The 20,726-nt window shown below is 42.2% G+C and overlaps 1 protein-coding gene across 2 annotated transcripts in view; it reads right to left on the bottom strand.

Moving 5' to 3' along the window:
* Positions 1–368: 368 nt before the first annotated feature.
* The window catches only part of LOC126354240 (sialin-like), a 516,792-nt gene continuing 496,434 nt past the window's right edge, over positions 369–20,726 (bottom strand). The window contains exons 7-10 of one of the 2 annotated variants that reach the window (XM_050003742.1): positions 17,401–17,533; positions 12,325–12,566; positions 3,043–3,163; positions 369–530 (exon numbers count right to left, since the gene is read on the bottom strand). In XM_050003742.1, coding sequence (XP_049859699.1) covers positions 457–530; positions 3,043–3,163; positions 12,325–12,566; positions 17,401–17,533 — 570 coding nt within the window. In that variant the 3' untranslated portion in view covers positions 369–456. The remainder of the gene's footprint in view (positions 531–3,042; positions 3,164–12,324; positions 12,567–17,400; positions 17,534–20,726) is intronic. The other variant, XM_050003740.1, reaches the window with a different exon arrangement.

Genomic DNA, 20,726 nt, shown 5'->3' with positions numbered 1-20,726 from the left:
AGATTCAAAGTATATGTTTTAATAGGTACTTATTTTGCATGACTGCTTTCCCCCATTGGTCAGGCTTGATGCCACTTGATAATTTTGTACGTCCTGAAAACTTAGTTTTTAAATAGTGGTCTCTGATTTTTCCTAATTAATTGTTATCTTGTCAACTCTCGTAATCTTTCATTTGAATTGATGGCGTTTATTCTCGTGTTGCAATGGCAATCAGAATGTCACCTGATAATCAATTACTTTCTTTAAAAGATATTCAGAATTTTTTATTCAAAGCAAACATAAATAAGAAAATTGAAACGTTTAGTGGCACGCAGCGCTGAATGCAGTGAAACTAAACGATAGCACAATTGATAAAATAAGACAATAAATAAAAAACTGATGACTTTATTACAGATGAATGATAATGACATACAAAACTCATGAGAAAATAAATAGTGACAAATAACGTGACTTTTGTTAGAATCGCTCTGTCTCGAAGACGGGGTTGTCAAGTCCATTCTGTTGTTTTTCTTCCACTCTGGACTCTTCCTCTGTAAAGATAAACCAAAACATCGTAAGTGGTAAGTGAAATAAAATTTGCAGATTTACTAGTTAGCTAGTTAGTTACATATTCAATAGATCATTTGAACAATTCTTTTATCGAAATGATGTGGAACACTTATTGTTAAAATCTACAGCATTCCAGACTGCCTTGTTAGTAATTGAGCAGCTTGGGTCTAAATAACAGTGAAATGTAGAGAAATGTTTGGCATTTGAGCAGAAACTGTACGTATGGAACTTCCCGTGAATTAGCTAGTCAGACAGGAAAAGATCGCAAAATATTCCAACCACTCACAGTAATTTGTCTGCGAGAAAATAATTCTTGCAGATGACAATAAAGGGAGGTATATTAGAGATCGTAAGACACGGAACACAAGTTAATATTGAACAAGGATGGGATGTGAAATCGCAGTTTTCTTTTCGAAAACATCATCCCGCCACTCACTTAAAAAAACAGAAAACGTAACTTTGGATGACCAGATAAATGGTAGAATCCCGATCCTCCCGAATGTAAGTACACTCTCTTAAAAATCTCGCTCGGTGCAATCACTCCTGCACCATCTTCAGCGAATCGTATAGCCGTATACTGATGAAACAGTCTGCTGTAGCACGGCGTTGTTTGTACTTAGCTCATCTACCAGCAGACTTTTCCATTCAGCCTTTCTCTGTTCTTATAGCCCAATAACTTCCACAGAATAATGTCTCACCCAACTGTTTGGAAGCGGTACTGTCGATACAAATAATAACGTTTCAATCCAGTTAGTTTTTTGGGTTTATCTTGATATTAACGAATGGTTTTCAATGAATCTACATGTCAGATTGTATTTCTGATATAATAACAAATCGTATCAAGCTTAATGTTTCCTTACATAATTCTAACAAAATCGAAGTCATTTTATGGCAAAACAACTTCAACCAAACATTGACAGTAACTACACACAACGTCATTCTAATTAATCGTTCATACTAATCTCATGGCGAAATGTGTGAATGTGGAGCAGTACTGGTTGATTCAGCTAAATCTTCTGAAAGGAAAAACCGCAAATAATCGGCCTCTAACATATTTGAAACTTAGGTAATTTCTATTGAGTGTATGCAGTGGGGTGTCTGAGAGGCGATGAAGGAGCTGTCAAGTAGAGGAACTCAAATCCGCGTCCAGCCACTCGTATTGTGTTTTCGTGCTTCCCTGTACCGACTGAAGAGAATACCAGAGTGGTTCTCCGTCTTTGTCTAAATACATCTCCTGCTCGGTTGCCATAGGTCTCAACTTTAAACTATATACGAAATAATTTATCAGGTTTAATTAAGTGATGATGTTTATGATACGATGAAAATTCTTTTCATGATGAGATGGGGCCTTCTGCTAACTGGGTTGGATTTGTGTTGACAGCATTACAGAAGAGGGTGTTATCTGGAAAAAAGATAATGCTAACTGGGTTGGGTTTGTGTTGACAGCATTACAGAAGAGGGTGTTATCTGGAAAAAGATAATGTTAACTGGGTTGGGTTTGTGTTGACAGCATTACAGAACAGGGTGTTATCTGGAAAAAAGATAAGCAATGTATAGGTCTTTGTGGGAAAGATAGGATATAGGTGGGCTAGGAAAGTGTAAACTGGAAATATTTTGGAAATTTGTGGTAAGGTCTTATGGGACCAAACTGCTGAGGTCACCAGTCCCTAAGCTTACTCACTACTTAATCTAGCTTGCACTAAGGACAGCACACACACCCATGTCCGAGGGAGGACTCGAACCTCCGCCGGGTGGAGCCGCGTGGGCCGTGACAAGGCGCCTAAGACCGCTCGGCTACCCCGTGCGGCAAGTGAACTGGAATCTTCATTCAGGATGGGATGGGTAAATAAGTCTTGATTGGAAGAAACGGTAGATTACAGGAATGAATTCATTATCTAGAAAGGAAAGTAACTGAAATTAAACTGTCAAAAGACACGTGGTGTTTGGAAATGGAGGGATGAGGGGATGTGTTGATAGAGGTGCGGTAAAGGCTAGAGTTTTCAATTATGGTGGAGTCAGTAAGATGTTGGGACTCACAGTTATAGGAGATGTAGTAAAGGCGAAGGAGTTCAAGGGTGTGTGAGAAATTTATGATATAATGCTAGATGCTAGTGTGAGGAGATAATCGCATGCGGAAAGATAGGTAAGGCGTGTAAGGATTGGATAGAGTGATGAAATTCAGGAGGAGCAGAAGGTATAGATATGGATAGGCCAGGCGTAAGCTTTATATTTATGGATTATGCTCGTGGGATTCAGATTTCCACATTCGGCCAGTTAGTAGTTTTAGCCTGTTATGGGCCTTCTTTTGAATAATTATGTGGTGCAGAAACGTTCGAAAATCGGCACTTTTACGTAGATCTGACGGGTACATGAAACAACAGGAATATAAACGAACAACATAGACCGTGCTTTCAACGACGCGTACATTACTGCACTGTTTCATCTCTCTTAGTGCAACGTAGCGAGTGGATCTTCTGTGGGGTAGTTACGTACCTTGGGGCGGATCGTTCCATGGCTGCACTTTGTCCGTGGCGAGCAGCACGTACAGGGCGTACGTAACGAGGCCGATGCCCGCTGAGATGTAGAACACAGTATTCCACGCCGTCCGCGTTTGCTGGAAGAGGCAATAAAAGAAGCTGTTACTACTTGTTCCGAGACCAGACTACCGAGAATCATGCCACTCTTCTAAATCTTCCACTACTGACCAGAGTCAGGTGTGTTCATTCAATTCTCAAATATACAGTGCAGCAAAATTAAAGGACCATTTATTCGAAACCCCATAATTGTTTTCCATTGAAACGTGTAAGTTTAAAATTTGTCTCAAAAGTAACTACAATCTACCTCTGTAATGACGAAGGCACAATTGTGCAAAACTTCAGACTTCGCAATGGGGAACAATTACGGGATTTCGAAAAAAACTGTCCCTCCGAACAGGCCTCGGAAGGTCCAACGGTACCGACCGACCGCCGTGTCATATTTAGCCGATAGCCGTCACTTGATGCGGATATGGAGGGGGCGCATGATGACCACAGCGCTCTGCCGGCCTTAGTTTTTGTGACCGAAGCAGCTCATCATCACTCAAGTAGCTCCTCAACTGGCGTCACAGCGGCTGAGTGCACTCCGCTGCCAAGAATGCTCGGCGGAACGGAACAGGCACACATCCAACTGCTAGCCAAGCCCGATAGCGCTTAACTCCGGGAACGGTGTTACCACGCGGTAAGGCCATTGGCGGCTTTCGAAAAGGTAATCTTTTAATTCTGTAGCGCAGTTTAAAAACATTAATATATTTTTTTGTTTATATTTTGCATGTTATTTGCCGCGCGGGATTAGCCGAGCGGTCAGAAGGCGCTGCAGCCATGGACTGTGCGGCTGGTCCCGACGGAGGTTCGAGTCCTCCCTCGGGCATGGGTGTGTGTGCTTGTCCTTAGGATAATTTAGCTTAAGTAGTGTGTAAGCTTAGGGACTGATGGCCTTAGCAGTTAAGTCCCATAAGATTTCACACATATTTGAATGTGTTATTTATTTACCTATGCATAAACATTTCAATTACCTTTTAAAGAAACATACCGTGTTTAAGGGCTAGCGTCTGATTACTTTTCCAAACGCACTAAGTCCAATGTTGGATCGAAGACACACCTTAGACTCTGAATAAAAATCAACAACTCAGACATCCGGAGACTTCAGGTATAAGAAATCTGTTTCCGCCAATGGCCTTGCCAAAGTAGTGGAGGAACGGACAGAGGGTTATGGCATCCTCTTATTCTTCACGCGGGTAGCTCCACCTAAGGCCGGAAAAATCACCAATGGTCAGCGATTTGACAATGCAAATGGCAATGGAAACCTCTGCCTTAAAGAGACACAATCTGTACACCTAGGAAATGTACCCCGTAAATGAAAAAGAAGTTGTCACTCCACGGTGAGACGATTCCGAAGTAGTCCCCAATTCACACAGACAACAGGGCGGTGAACACGAGGAAAATATTAAAAAAGCAACGAAAGGATAATATTCCACGAGTCTGAGCCTCGAATGCAAGAGGTCTGACCGTGGCAGAGAAGCTAGAAAGTCTGAGAAATCAAATGCAAAAGCTGTAACAGGATGTAACAGCTATCAGTGATGTCAGACAGTACACGATAATATCAACATTATCAGAAAATGTTACAACGAAAGCAATATGCTATGATTAATCATGCAATATCATTAAGAATAAAAAGTAGGGCGTACACTGAGTTACTGTGAACAATTCAAAAATGGTTGAAATGGCTCTGAGCACTATGCGGCTTAACTTCTGAGGTCATCAGTCGCCTATAACTATTAAAATCTAACTAACCTAAGGACATCACACACATCCATGCCCGAGGCAGGATTCGAACCTGCGACTGTAGCAGTCGCTCGGTTCCAGACTGTAGCGCCCAGAATAGCACGGCCACTCCGGCCGGCGTGAACAATTCAGCGACAGGTTTATTCTCATTACAATCGAAAACAAACCTACGCTAATAATCACAATTCAAGTGTACAATCGATATCACACGGAGAACGTGAAGAGACTGAACATATGACAGAAATGAACACATAATTCAGTATGTGAAGGAAGATGAAATTCGAATGTTCGTGTGGGACAGGATCACATTAGTAGGGGACAGAGTCACGGGTAACTACTGGCTAGATGACAGGAGCAAGAAAGAAGGAAGACTAGTTGAATTCTCCAATAAAAGTCAGCTAGTACATCTACATCTACATGATTACTCTGCAATTCACATTTAAGTGCTTGGCAGAGGGTTCATCGAACCACAATCATACTATCTCTCTACTATTCCACTCCCGAACAGCGAGCGGGAAAAACGAACACCTAAACCTTTCTGTTCGAGCTCTGATTTCTCTTATTTTATTTTGATGATCATTCCTACCTATGTAGGTTGGGCTCAACAAAATATTTTCGCATTCGGAAGAGAAAGTTGGTGACTGAAATTTCGTAAAAAGGTCTCGCCGCGACGAAAAACGTCTATGCTGTAATGACTTCCATCCCAACTCGTGTATCATATCTGCCACACTCTCTCCCCTATAACGCGATAATACAAAACGAGCTGCCCTTCTTTGCACCCTCTCGATGTCCTCCGTCAATCCCACCTGGTAAGGATCCCACACCGCGCAGCAATATTCTAACAGAGGACGAACGAGTGTAGTGTAAGCTGTCTCTTTAGTGGACTTGTTGCATCTTCTAAGTGTCCTGCCAATGAAACGCAACCTTTGGCTCGCCTTCCCGACAATATTATCTATGTGGTCCTTCCAACTGAAGTTGTTTGTAATTTTAACACCCAGGTACTTAGTTGAATTGACAGCCTTGAGAATTGTACTATTTATCGAGTAATCGAATTCCAACGGATTTCTTTTGGAACTCATGTGGATCATCTCACACTTTTCGTTATTTAGCGTCAACTGCCACCTGACACACCATACAGCAATCTTTTCTAAATCGCTTTGCAGCTGATACTGGTCTTCGGATGACCTTACTAGACGGTAAATTACAGCATCATCTGCGAACAACCTAAGAGAACTGCTCAGATTGTCACCCAGGTCATTTATATAGATCAGGAACAGTAGCGGTCCCAGGACGCTTCCCTGGGGAACACCTGATATCACTTCAGTTTTACTCGATGATTTGCCGTCTATTACTACGAACTGCGACCTTCCTGACAGGAAATCACGAATCCAGTCGCACAACTGAGACGATACCCCATAGCTCCGCAGCTTGATTAGAAGTCGCTTGTGAGGAACGGTGTCAAAAGCTTTCCGGAAATCTAGAAATACGGAATCAACTTGAGATCCCCTGTCGATAGCGGCCATTACTTCGTGCGAATAAAGAGCTAGCTGCGTTGCACAAGAGCGATGTTTTCTGAAGCCATGCTGATTACGTGTCAATAGATCGTTCCCTTCGAGGTGATTCATAATGTTTGAATACAGTATATGCTCCAAAACCCTACTGCAAACCGACGTCAATGATATAGGTCTGTAGTTAAATGGATTACTCCTACTACCCTTCTTGAACACTGGTGCGACCTGCGCAATTTTCCAATCTGTAGGTACAGATCTATCGGTGAGCGAGCGGTTGTATATGAGTGCTAAGTAGGGAGCTATAGTATCAGCGTAATCTGAAAGGAACCTAATCGGTATACAATCTGGACCTGAAGACTTGCCCGTATCAAGCGATTTGAGTTGCTTCGCAACCCCTAAGGTATCTACTTCTAAGAAACTCATGCTAGCAGATGTTCGTGTTTCAAATTCTGGAATATTCCATTCGTCTTCCCTGGTGAAGGAATTTCGGAAAACTACGTTCAATAACTCCGCTTTAGCGGCGCAGTCGTCGATAACAGTACCATCGGCACTGCGCAGCGAAGGTATTGACTGCGTCTTGCCGCTTGTGTACTTTACATACGACCAGAATTTCTTCGGATTTTCTACCAAATTTCGAGACAATGTTTCGTTGTGGAACCTATTAAAGGCATCTCGCATCGAAGTACGTGCCAAATTTCGCGCGTCTGTAAATTTTAGCCCATCTTCAGGATTTCGCGTTCTTCTGAACTTCGCATGCTTTTTCCGTTGCCTCTGCAACAGCGTTCGGACCTTTTTTGTGTACCACGGGGGATCCGTTCCATCTCTTACCAATTTATGAGGTATGAATATCTCAATTGCTGTTGCTACTATATCTTTGAATTTGAGCCACATCTCGTCTACATTCGCATAGTCAGTTCGGAAGGAATGGAAATTGTCTTTTAGGAAGGCTTCTAGTGGTACTTTATCCGCTTTTTTAAATAAAATTATTTTGCGTTTGTTTTTGATGGATTTGGAAGAAATGGTATTGAGCCTAGCTACAATGACCTTGTGATCACTAATCCCTGTATCAGTCATGATGCTCTCTATCAGCTCTGGATTGTTTGTGGCCAAGAGGTCAAGTGTGTTTTCGCAACCATTTACAATTCGCGTGGGTTCGTGGACTAACTGCTCTAAATAATTTTCGGAGAATGCATTTAGGACAATCTCGGAAGACGTTTTGTGCCTACCACCGGTTTTGAACAAGTATTTTTGCCAACATACCGAGGGTAGGTTGAAGTCCCCACCAACTATAACCGTATGAGTGGGGTATTTATTTGTTACGAGACTCAAACTTTCTCTGAACTGTTCCGCAACTGTATCATCGGAGTCTGATGAATATACTATTCAAAAATAGCAAGACCAAAATATACACAACGAAAAGAGGCACAAGGAAACTACATCATGGCGAACAGAGATTCCAAAATCTGATGTGGTATAGAAGCACTTAGGAACAGATATATGCTCAGATCGCCACTAAGTAATAATGAAGAGTAGGTTGAAGTTTCAGAGCATCTTCAGGAAGAATCAATTGACAAAGAAGTAGTAGACTGAATTTCTGAACAACGATATGCTTTGAAAGTCCTCTGAGAATGTACATACAGAGAAGACGAAGACCAGAGTAGATAGTTCAGTTGGAGAGGAATGGAAGGCCCTATAAAAGGGTAATCGTACAAGCTTGACAGACAAAAGTAAGTATAAGAAAAGTGAATTTGAAGAAAATATGTGTAGCATAAGAAATGCACCAACTGAAGGAGTAGAGAGGGAAAGAAAACCAAGTTCAGTTAAGAAAAAGGAATAAAGCAATGTAAGTCGCTTAGAAATGAATAAAACAGAAAACCAAGGACGCTAAAGGAAAACAATGCAGGAAAAATGCGACGAAATCGAGAAAGGAATTTAGAATGGCCAAAATAATTTTCAGACAATTTAAAAGCAACGGTGTCAATGTTATGAGTGGGAAATACTTCCACAGTTAAACCAAAGACTTGAGCCTTGAGCGGACAGAAGAAAGAGTATACTGTGTGACCCTCCGGGGCGGGGAGGGGAGGGGAACGGGGGGGGGGGGGAGAATAACTCTTACCTGTGTTATAAGAAGAAACGGGTTCGATATGGATACAAGGACTCTGTTTCTAGAGTTTGTAAGGGCTTTGGAAGACTTTTAATTAAAGAAGATAGAATGAATAGACAATTGTTGGTGTGTAGAATCTATAACATTAGAGACACCACCGGATTTTCGGAAGAGTATTATCCATGCAATCCTGGACAAGAGCAGATAAGTGCGCGAACCAGACTCCCGTCTGCCTGACACCTCTTGCTTCTTTCCAGCACAGCTAAGAAGGACACGGGTCAACCTGATGAGGAAGTTGGCAGGCAGTATTTGGGGAGCAAAGGCGTCGGGCGTTTACGAAGCATCCCTTGAGTTGGTATTCTCTGTAGCAGAATATTGCGCAACAGTTTGGCTCCTCAGCGCTCATGTAAAGAAAGTTGACGTTCATTTCAATGCAGCTATTACAAAAATTATTCGTACAATAAATTTTTTGTCATCAGACTACACGTTTTGGTCTATAATGACCATCTTCAGATCTGTTTTATAAAAAAAAGTCCTAATATACTGAAGCCGTAGTGGCTTCGTCAAATAGTGCAGTACATTAGTGTGTTTTTTTAATAAAACAGATATGAAGATGGTCCTTATAGATCGATGACAAAAAAATTGTAACCATAGGCGTAAAGTAAAGGAAATTTATTCTATATTCGGGCCACTGTTTTATTCGCGACCATGTAACAGCTTGTGAAATTAATTGCACAGTCAGAAGTACATCTTCAAGCCGACTAATCTACATCTACCGACATTCGTCGAAAGGCGGCTGTCTACAACCATTGTCAACAAATTTCTAAAAACGGATCAATCCCTCTTCACGAAGATTTACTCTAGCTGCTTAGGAAATGCCTCAGATCCAGAGGACCAGCATATGAAATAGGAGTCAAAACGCTTTCTACTGGGTTCACTCGGTACTCTAAGTGGAAACGTGAATGGGAAGCTACGGAAACCCGAAACCACGAACTTACTGACAACCACTTGTTAACGTTTCCGGGCTTTTATCAGCCCAGGAAGATCTGGGTACGACTTAATATACTCCGGAATGGAGAAGGTGTGCGCAAATACAACACACACAAGTGGGGATTTTACACTGACAGTACGTGCCACTGTGGTGGGATTCAGACACTGAGCCACATTGTAAATGAGTGGCCTAACGGATGTGTCCCTTGTGATATGAAGAGTCTAAATGAATCATTTGACGAGGTTCTCCACATGACTGAGTCTTCCGCCTTTTATATGTAGTGTGGGCCACTGAAAATATAATGTAAATAGATGCACACGTGTATTTTTTGATCGAACATATATAAGTATTTTTTTGCAATTGATGCACACGATAATAATAAAAAAGCAGTAGAAATATGATTAGCCACAAAATTAAATTCTAAAGTTGAGATCTCGTATCGGAGGAAAGAACTGTCCTACGTCGGAAGCAAATGAACGAAGCAAGGAAGATATAAGAAGCAAAGTAACAGAAGCAAAGATAGAAAGCATCTTGAAAGTTAGTGTGATACTTAATTTGAGAAAAATTTGGAGGATGTACTTCCAGAGCACAGTACTGTGTGGACATAAATCACAGACTATGAGGAAATTGAAACAATAGTGTGGAAGCATATGAGATGGGTTTGATGTTACAGAAGGATTCTGGAAATCCACTGGACTGATAAGAGAGGGAATGAGGACGTTGTTCGCCGGATGAAAGACTAACCAGACAAAAGGGACTGATTGATAGATTGTGTGTTAAGAGATCATGGTACCAAACTGAATCGTAGATAGCAAAAATTGTAGAATTTTTTTTCCTTTTATCTTGAGTCTTCTGTCAGCTGCCATGCATAGCTTCACAATTTCCATTCCAGTGCCAATCGTCGGGGCCGCCGAATGGGTTACGATGGATTGCTGACAAGTCTTTGGCTTGCTTGTAGATTAATTTTCATGTTTTGGCATTATAGCTTGTTCCTTGCGTTATAGGTGATAATTATTGAGAAGCAGTAACAGTCCTTTATATTTTTCTGTGCATGTTTGAAGTGAAAATGGCGCAACAAACTAGAGGATTTACCGCAAAAGACAGTCGTACCGTGGTGAAGTATTTTTTTTATTTTTATTTTTTTTATTTCAAAGGGGAACATGGCTAAACAAAGTTTTGATGAGGTGTCTGGCTTTTCTGTGGTAGCTGCCCTTCCTGCTCCACTATCAAGAATTGGGTTGATGCATTTCAAACACGGCAGTTCAGCACTGAAGGTGAAGAGCATCCTGGAAGGCCACTCGAATCACAGTTCGAGAAACCGTGGATACTGCTCAATCCATCGTCCTGCACGACCGGAGGATAATTGGTAAAAAGATAGCAGAGACCCTGGGCATATCCTTAGAAGGCTTGGGCCATATTATTCGTGAGATTTTGGGCATGAGAAAGCTCTTAGCTAAATGGGTTCCCAAATGTCTCAGTGCAGACCAAATGTGTGAACATTTGCTTGCTTCATAGTCCATTTCGGTCCAATTTCGCCGAGATCCTGTGTGATTTTTGTATCATCTCGTCACCGTGGATGAAACTTGGACACACACTTATGACACAGAGACCAAAGAACAGTACAAACAATGGAGACGCGGTGGTTCTTTACATCCAAAGAAGTTCAAAACAGAGAGATCAGCAGACAAGTCACTGGCTTCCGTTTTTTGGGATAAAGATGGAATTCTATGTACTGACAGCTTGCATGGTAAGACCATCACGGCACTAAACTGAACCTCTTAACAAACTTAAGAAATAACTGGTCTGCAAACGCCGAGGAAAACTGGGAAATGGAAACTTATTTGTGCAGAACAATGCCCCTTCTCACAAGGTGGCTATTACGCAGCAGAAGTTGGCAGATTTTCACTGTTAAATCATGAAATATGCCCTCTATTCACCTGCCATCAGACTATTATTTGTTCCCAAACCTCAAGAAACGTATCAAGGGAAGAGGAGTTCCAAACACTGGGGAAGCCAGAAAGGCTGTGGATGAGTGGTTTTGCAGCACACTCGATTTTTTTAATTTTTTTTTTAGATGGGTTAATGAAGCTCGAACAAAGATACCATGAAGGTGCTGAGCTCAAGGAGGAATATGTTGAGTGAATTTTTTTCAAACTCATAACAGAATTTCTTCTTTATAAAGCCAAGGACTTACCAGCACCCTCTCGTACATATGCAACAACATATGTACAATTGAGGACACTAAGTGTTACTATGCGATGAAGGAACTATCACAGAAGTGGACTGCACCAAAGTAATTGAAAGTTTGGTGAAAAAGAAAAGTTAATGAGAGGAGATCACCACACTTGCGACTTGTTTGCAGAATTACTTTGTAACTATTAGTAATAGTAACTCAACGTAGCCGCTACAAAGTTTGTTTCAAATATAGTGAATAAAGTTACGTTCTCTTACACGCAACTCCTGATACGTGACAGACGTATTTCCACCTTTTTTGGATGGGTTACCTATGCGTTAGACTCCTCCTTTCCATAGCGGAGTTAAATCTGTCTATGATGGATGAACCTTCAATAGAGACGATTTCGGACTACCGAATACCGAGATGGTTGTTTTATAAAATTTCCGGCTGTTTTCTCTCTCCATTCCTGCCCAATCCGAGATTGTGTTCTGACCTCGTCATCGACAGTACATTAAATCCTTTTTTTTTACTCCGTTTTATTATTTGAGATGTAGCACCTGATTTAATACTATGCATTTTCCTTGGAGGACACACAACGAAATCTTTATCTTTCGATAAGTTTTTGGATGTTTCAATGCTATCAAATCTGAACTACAGCTCACTGAAGTACTTACGTTGTCATTCGTCAGCCATCCCACGACGTACGGTGCCAAGATACCAGCGGCGTTTGCGAACGTGTTGGAGATGCCGAGCATGGTGCCCGAAAAGTTGGGCGCGATGGCGAGCAGGTTCATGGAATTGCCCGTGTACTGTGCGCCCATGCACAGGCCGTTGATGGCGAGGAGGGCGATGATGCCCGCCACGTCACAGCCCACCAGAGTGATCACGATCAGCATCAGCGCCGGTGGCACAGCGGCTGCAAGTAAGTGACGCCAACGCGTCAGTCATGTGAAACGAGAATCATATTCGCATTTGAGAATATTACGAAACTTTCGCTGTACTACGCAGTGGGCGGGTATAGCGGATAGAAATGTACTGTACTCATGGAAGATTACAACACACACTTCGCTAGGTGACAGTATTATATACGTTAGAACTTGCAAATAGAATATAGATGTTTTTTTTTCCTTTATTGTAATTTCATGCCTCAGATGAGGTGGGCCGGCAGCGGCCTTCATACGCCGCTCTCCGGCCAGTAGATACGACAGATAGACATAGAAGACAGAAAACATAAAAAGCATGGCAATACATATATTAAAAGCCGTTCGACAGAAGGCGTGGTACAGAATGGTTGTCACCAGTAGAACAGACGAAGACAACGGAGAAACACTGACGCACGGAAACACTGGTGACGATCATCGGCGATGCAGTCACAAACACACTGATGAAGGGGGGGGGGGGGGGCTGCCTCCAGGTCTAAGGGAGAAGTATGAGGGCAGGGGGGGGGGGTGGAGCCAGTAGGAGAAAGAGGGCAGAGTGGGGGGAGGAATAAAGACTGCCACGCGTACGTTTATATACTGAGGTGATAAGTCATGGGATAACGATATGCACCTGCACAGATGGCAGTAGTATCGCTAACACAAGGTATAAAAGGGCAGAGGACTGGCGGTGCTATCATTTGTACTCAGGTGATTCATGTGACATTACATTTCGGAAATCGTTTGGGAGCTGAATACTGCGAGATCCACAATGTCAAGACTGTACCAAAAATACCAAATTTTAGGCATTACCTCTTACCACGGTAAACGAATGGCCGACGGCCTTCACCTAACGACCGAGAGCAGCGGGAATTGGGTAAAGTTGTCAGTGCTAAGAAACAAAGAACACTGTGTAAAATATCTGCAGAAATAAATGCGAGATATACGACGAACGTATCCGTTAGGAGAACGCGGCGAAAATGGCCATTAATGAGCTTTGGCAGCAGACGATCGACGTGAGTGCCTTTGCTAATACCACGACGTAGCCTGCAGCGCCTCTCCTGGACTCGTGACCAAATCGGTTGTGCCCTAGAATACCGGAAAACCGTGGCCTGGTCAGACGAGTCCCAATTTCAGCTGGTAAGAGCTGATGGTAGGGTTCGGGTGTGACACAGACCACACGAAGGCATGGACCCAAGTTGTCAACGAGGCACTGTGCTAAGAAACAAACAACACTGTGTAAAATATCTGCAGAAATAAATGCGAGATATACGACGAACGTATCCGTTAGGAGAACGCGGAGAAAATGGCCATTAATGAGCTTTGGCAGCAGACGATCGACGTGAGTGCCTTTGCTAATACCACGACGTAGCCTGCAGCGCCTCTCCTGGGCTCGTGACCAAATCGGCTGTGCCCTAGAATACCGGAAAACCGTGGCCTCGTCAGACGAGTCCCAATTTCAGCTGGTAACAGCTGATGGTAGGGTTCGGGTGTGACACAGACAACACGAAGGCATGGACCCAAGTTGTCAACGAGGCACTGTGCTAGCTGTTAGAGGTTTCATAATGGTGTGGACTGTGTTTACATGAAATGGACCCGTTCCTTTGGTCCAACTGAACCGATCATTGACTGGAAATGGTTATGTTTGGCTATTTGGAGATCATTTTCAGCCACTCACGGTCTGCGTGTTCATTGAATCTTTATGGATAACTATGCGATATTCAGAACATTCTGGACAATTCGAGCGATTGATTTGGCCACCCAGATCACCCGACATGTGTCGCATCGAACATTTGGCGGACATCACCGAGAGGTCAATTTGTGCACAATATACTGCATCGGCAACACTTTCGCAATTATGGACGGCTGTACAGGTAGCATTGCTCAGTTTTTGTACAGGGGGCGTTCAACGACTTATTGGGTCCACTCCACGTCGAGTTGCTTATCTACGCCGGACAAAACGCGGTCCGACACGATATTAGGAGGTATTCAATGATTTTTGTCACCTCAGTTTGGAATACACTGGTGTGCGAAAGTTGAGAACGAAAACAACTTTCGCAAGATGTGTCACTGCGAAAAAACATATTTCGAATAAACTTGGACAATACGTAGAAAGAAATACTACAGTACTATGCAGCACAGAAAGTACCTGAAAGAAATACCCAATGAGAAAAACATTGACACTTTTATTCGAAGACAGTAATTACACTGAAAACATCACGATTCATGACGTCCCATTGGAAACTACAAAAGGCAGGATGTAATTGTTAAAAGTGTGTGTTATCACTACAGACAGGAATACATGCTCGGCAACGCGCTCGCACGCTGGACAGAAGAGTAGTAAGGAGTTCTTGTGGTCGGGCTTTTCATTCCTCCACCAGCGCGGTTAACAACTGCTGGATATTCGTCGGTGCACGTCGATGCGCTGCAGTGCGTCTCTCCTACGCATCCTATGCGTGCTCTATGGAGTTTAAGTCAGAAGATTTCGGGCAAAATGACCCCCCATTTAAATTCATTTGCGCCTACTAGTCAATATGTTATGTTACATTATCTAGTTCATCCTTAAGGTTTGCAGAGCAGAGTATGTACTGCACTTTCCCTTTTATAAAGTTGTATTCCTACTGTCTTTGGCATTCATTTAGCACGCTGTTTACGCATATAGCGGCTCTGATACTTCCAGTTGTCGGGACTCTCGTAATTTACCTTTTTCTCAGGCTGTTGACATTTACTTAACTCTCACACCAAATCCTCAATAATTTCTTTGGTATATTTTGGTCTTCCTCTGCTCCTATTGCGTCTCCCCTTCACTGCTTCTTACAGCACGGTGTTAACTATTCCTAGATGACGCAGCAGATGTCCCACTAACCTCTCCCTTCTTCTGATAAGTGTCTTCCATACCAGTCTTCTACTTCTACATCTACTTCCTCACCTTGAGTACCTCTATCGGTTCTGCCTTCTATTCCAGTCTCGTATTGTTCGTGGAAAGAAGGATTGTCGGTATGCCTCTGTGTGGGCTCTAATCTCTCTGATTTTATCCTCAAGGTCTCTTCCCGAGATAAACGTAGGAGGGAGCAATATACTGCTTGACTCCTTGGTGAAGGTATGTTCTCGAAACTTCAACGAAAGCCCGTACCGAGCTACTGAGCGTCTCTCCTGCAGAGTCTTCCACTGAAGTTTATCACCTCCGTAACGCTTTCGCGATTACTAAATGATCCTGTAACGAAGCGCGCTGCTCTCCGTTGGATCTTCTCTATCTCTTCTATCAACCCTATCTGGTACGGATCCCACACTGTTGAGCAGTATTCAAGCAGTCAGCGAACAAGTGTACTGTAACCTATTTCCTTTGTTTTCGGATTGCATTTCCTTAGGATTCTTCCAATGAATCTCAGTCTGGCATCTGCTTTACCGACGATCAACTTTACATGATCATTCCATTTTAAATCACTCCTAATGCGTACTCCCAGATAATTTATGGAATTAACTGCTTCCAGTTGCTGACCTGCTATTTTGTAGCTAAATGATAAGAGATCTATCTTCCTATGTATTCGCAGCACATTACACTTGTCTACATTGAGATTCAATTGCCATTCCCTGCACCATACGTCAATTCGTTGCAGATCCTCCAGAATTTCTGAATGATTCTCCTTTGCTACAGCCTCTCGATATACTATAGCATCATCCGTAAAAAGCCTCAGTGAACTTCTGATGTTATCCACAAGGTCATTTAGATTGTGAATAGCAACGGTTCTACGACACTGCCCTGCGGCACACCTGAAAGCACTCTTACTTTGGATGACTTCTCTCCATTGAGAATGACATGCTGCGTTCTGTTATGTAGGAACTCCTCAATCCAATCACACAATTGGTCTCATAGTCCACATGCTCTTACTTTGTTCATTAAACGACTGTGGGGAACTGTACCAAACGCCTTGCAGAAGTCAAGAAATACGGCATCTACGTGGTAACCCGTGTCTAAGGCCCTCCGAGTCTCGTGGACGCATAGCACGAGCTGGGTTTCATACGATCGTCTTTTTCGAAACCCATGCTGATTCCTACACAGTAGATTTCTATTCTCCAGAAAAGTCATTATACTCGAACAAAATACGTGTTCCAAAATTCTACAACTGATCTACGTTAGAGATATAGGTATTTCTCCACGTATTCTCTGTGGTACGTCTACATTTTGTATTTTATCTGTCCACTTAATTTTTAACGTTCTTTGGTAGCATCACACTTCAAATACTTCCAGTGTTTCTCCGAATTTCCTATGGTCGATATTTTGTTTCAAAACAAGACTATGCTCCCGAAATGCTTAATTTCGACATCAGCATCTGATACCATTAGGTCTTCTTTTATTTAAGTACATTGTATTCTCGAGTCTTCCTCGTTTCAGCCTGCTTTGTAATATTGCTCCCTAGATAGACGAATTCTTTCATTTCTTCCAGTACTGAGTCATTCCCAATTTCGTCGTTATTCTCCTCTTTACCTACTGTTCATCTGCCTCGTCTTTGCTCTGCTTATCCTTTAGAAACATTCTGCGCTTTGTATCAGCTATATTCCTTTCAGCCTTTCTAACTCTTCCTTACATACAGAGCAAGAGCTATGTCGTCTGCCAACTTTTGCATTAGGATCTGTTCCTATCTTTTAAATTTACTAAAAAATATTTTTGGCTTCCTTTTTTGCTTGTTCGGCGTTCAATCCGTAACAAGATCTTGCATCCTTCTTCACGCGAGTTTGCCTAACTTTTACCTGTCTCACATGTATTTTCTGGTTACCGTAGACATACATTACTTCAGTGGTACGTCACTGAGACAGTGTGCTGGGAATACTCACTGATGCCGTTGAAGATGCGGTAGCCGTTGATCTTGGACACCTTGCCGCTTGTGATGAGGTAGTCGAGGATACCGCTGTAGACGACGCTGCCCAAACCTCCCACGATGTACGGGACCGCCGACAGCGCAGAGTTCTGCACAGAAAGAACGCAGCAATTACGATCAGGTCCGCGTCATGACGACATTAAAGCTTGCTCTTCTCTGGTTCCCATTCAAAGCATTATTTCTGCACTGACTTCGGTGTTGCGCTGCGTGTGTGCAGAAAGATCGGATGAGGGATGAGTGGGACACGATTTTCAGCTCTTAATGTGCTCTCTGTACCTCGTTTAGAAATGTCTTTGTGGTCTCTCTATTTACTGATTCTATCAGCCCAGTATTTTTACCCGTATAGTCGAAATTTCATCCTTAATTTTTTAGTAGATTACCTTTAAGTGAAATTTTTATCACCACAGTGTATGTTAAAGTACGTGCATAAATGCTGGTGTAGGGGTTTTGTAACTGTAGTTTATATATAAGTTTATTCAGTATGCGGTGCAACGTTGTTGTCATGAAGTAATGCTGGTGCTTATATGAGCTCATTTTTTGTTGGAACTTTGTTAATCTGTCTGTGACGTGTTTATGCACCATAGACTTATTTCTTGGTTAGTTGTATCATGGCGTCTGTTTCCTTGTTGTAGATCTTCCTTACAAGACGGTTTTGTTAACTTCCTTTACCATGACTGAAGCTGGCTAAGTGACACTAGATTTTCCTTCTTGTCTCCTCGATATCTCTGAGGACATAGTGCGTAATCGAAAGTTCGTGATCGTGTGTTCTTGGGGTTACTGAATAAGAAGCGCCGTAAAGTGTGTACACGACAAATCGTGTTGCTTAGGTTGGAAACTTCTGTTGATGTTTTTTACCTTTTTTCAGCTTTAAATTAAGGTTATTTAAACTCTGTCTTATGTAAAACACAATTTCTTTCTTCTTTTTTTTTTTGTTTTCCCAGATATGTTTCGACATCTATTTATCATCGTCTGTGGTTCAATCGAATCGCATGGCGGATTAACGACAAGCGTCGACGTGCCGGACAATCTAGATGTGGCTTTTAGGCGATTTCCCCCATCCCTATAGCTGAATGCCGGGCAGGTACCAAGTACCGCATCAGTTACACAATTCGCAACGTTTGGTGCACGAATTACACTGCACGCAGACAGTTGTGGAGGGGGGGGGGGGAGGTGCGGGGGGGGGGGGGGGGCAGGGCGGGTACATATATTCCGTGCCGGGGGGAAGAGGTGGGCTGTGGGAGGTTAGCGGATTGGCAACAGGAGGCGCATCCGACCAATCCATAAAGTAACAATGCCAAATCCGTTCATAACCCTGCATACCCTGTGTCGATGCGCGGGGGTGACTCCAAGTTATATTTTTTTGGGTGGAAGGAGGGGGGGGGGGGGTTGTAGGTAGTAGTAACGAATAGCGCCTAGCCACTGACAAACGTCAAATTACGAAAATCAAAAAGATTAGGTGAATTCGAAAATTTTTCAAGCGCCGTGTGACACGACATACATCCAGATACTGCAGACATCTTAATATATCTCGAAACATTATTTCCCAGGAGATAACAGTTATTAGAGCAATCAGTTAGCAATTCAAAGAATACTTCTTCCATGATAGATACGCACTCTGGCGATAAGAGATAATTTACTACTGCTCTTGAAATTATCTCTCGCGTATAACCTTGACATAAAATCACTACACTATCCCACAAGAAAACATGTAAGATATTCTATGTCGCAGCCTTCAAGTTCCATGTCGTTCTCATGGACTCTGAATCGATTTGTGAAATATGCCAACGATATGTTGATCCTCAGTATCAATTCATAAATTTAAGATAAAACTTCCCTATTTTGTACCCAACCAAAATTCTACAACAGGTTCATTCTTGTTCAAAGCGCAGCAAAGACGGAAAGGGGATAACAGAAAAGTTAAATTACTACAAGCATATGCTAATAATAGTGCAATCCTGAGCTTGAAATTACAATTTATGCCTTCAATGGCAAGTTGACTTTTTGAATACTGTTGAGAATAAACATGTAAAATGTATTTCACATCTGTCGGAAATACATGCTCAATGGTTGAGAGGTTATGAAAGACTCCAATTTGGGCACGCTATTTTACTAGAAGCTGCTCGAGAGCAACAGCCTCAAAAGCCTTCTGGAAATCTAGAAATATAGAGTCAACATCGCCTGTCGATAGAACTCATTACTTGTAGTGAATAAAGAGCCAGTTGTTTCCCATAAGAATGATATTTTCTGGATCCGAGCTGGCTAACGCCAACAGATACTTTCTTCGAGCTATTTATAATTTTCAAACTCAGAATATGTTTCAAAATCCTACTGTAAATCGATATCACTAATCTTGGTCCAGTCGATTACTTCTCCTTTTTTTGTGATTTGGTGTGGCTTGTGTAACTTCTCAAGCTTTATGTACGGATCTTTTATCGAGCGAGCAGTTGCACATGATAGGTAAAAATGGAGTTATTTCATCAGCATATTCCGAAAGAGACATAAATGGTATACCATTTAGACCTGAAAATTCGTCTTTATTGAATGACTACGCCGCTCCATTGCACCGAAATTGTTTAGTTCCATGTTGCTCATGTTGGCAGCTTTTCTTGATCCGCATTCTGTAGTATTTACTGCATCTTCTTTGGGGAAGGAATTTTGGCAAATCGTCTTTACTAACTCTAGTAACGCAGTCATGGCTGACATTATCATTACTAGCATGCAATAAAGGTAGTAGTCGTTCTGTCTTACCGCTAGTATACTTTATATACGACCAGAACCTTTTTGGATTTTTTTGCCAGATTTCGAGATAGAGTTTCGTTATGGGTGCTGTTAAAAGCATCTCACATTGAAGTCCGTACTAATTTCGAGCATCTGAAAACTGTTGCCAATCTTGGCGCTTTCGCTTTGTTTTAAATCTTATCCTTTTTCGCTCCTTCCGCAACAGTATCTTGACCTGTTTCTTGCGCCATTGAGGATCTGTTCCGTTTGTTATTGATTTACTTAGTATGAAGCTCTTAATTTCAGTCAATAACTATTTCTATGAATTTAGCCACATTATGTCTACGCTTATATAGTTTAGAACAAATGGAGACTATCTCTTAGGAATGCGTCAAACGAATTTATTCCTACTTTCTTAAACAAATACATTTTCCGATAATTTTTGGTGAGTTTGGTACGACGGTGTAGTCATCCCTGTATCCGTCATTACGGTCTCTATTTGCAAAGGAGTTTTTGTTCTAAGAGGTCTAGTATGTTATCGCTATCATTTACGCTTCGTGTGGG

Source organism: Schistocerca gregaria, chromosome 3 (assembly GCF_023897955.1).
Source record: "Schistocerca gregaria isolate iqSchGreg1 chromosome 3, iqSchGreg1.2, whole genome shotgun sequence".
In the NCBI taxonomy this organism is placed as follows: domain Eukaryota; kingdom Metazoa; phylum Arthropoda; class Insecta; order Orthoptera; family Acrididae; genus Schistocerca; species Schistocerca gregaria.
This window is presented reverse-complemented; position numbering and strand designations above follow the sequence as displayed.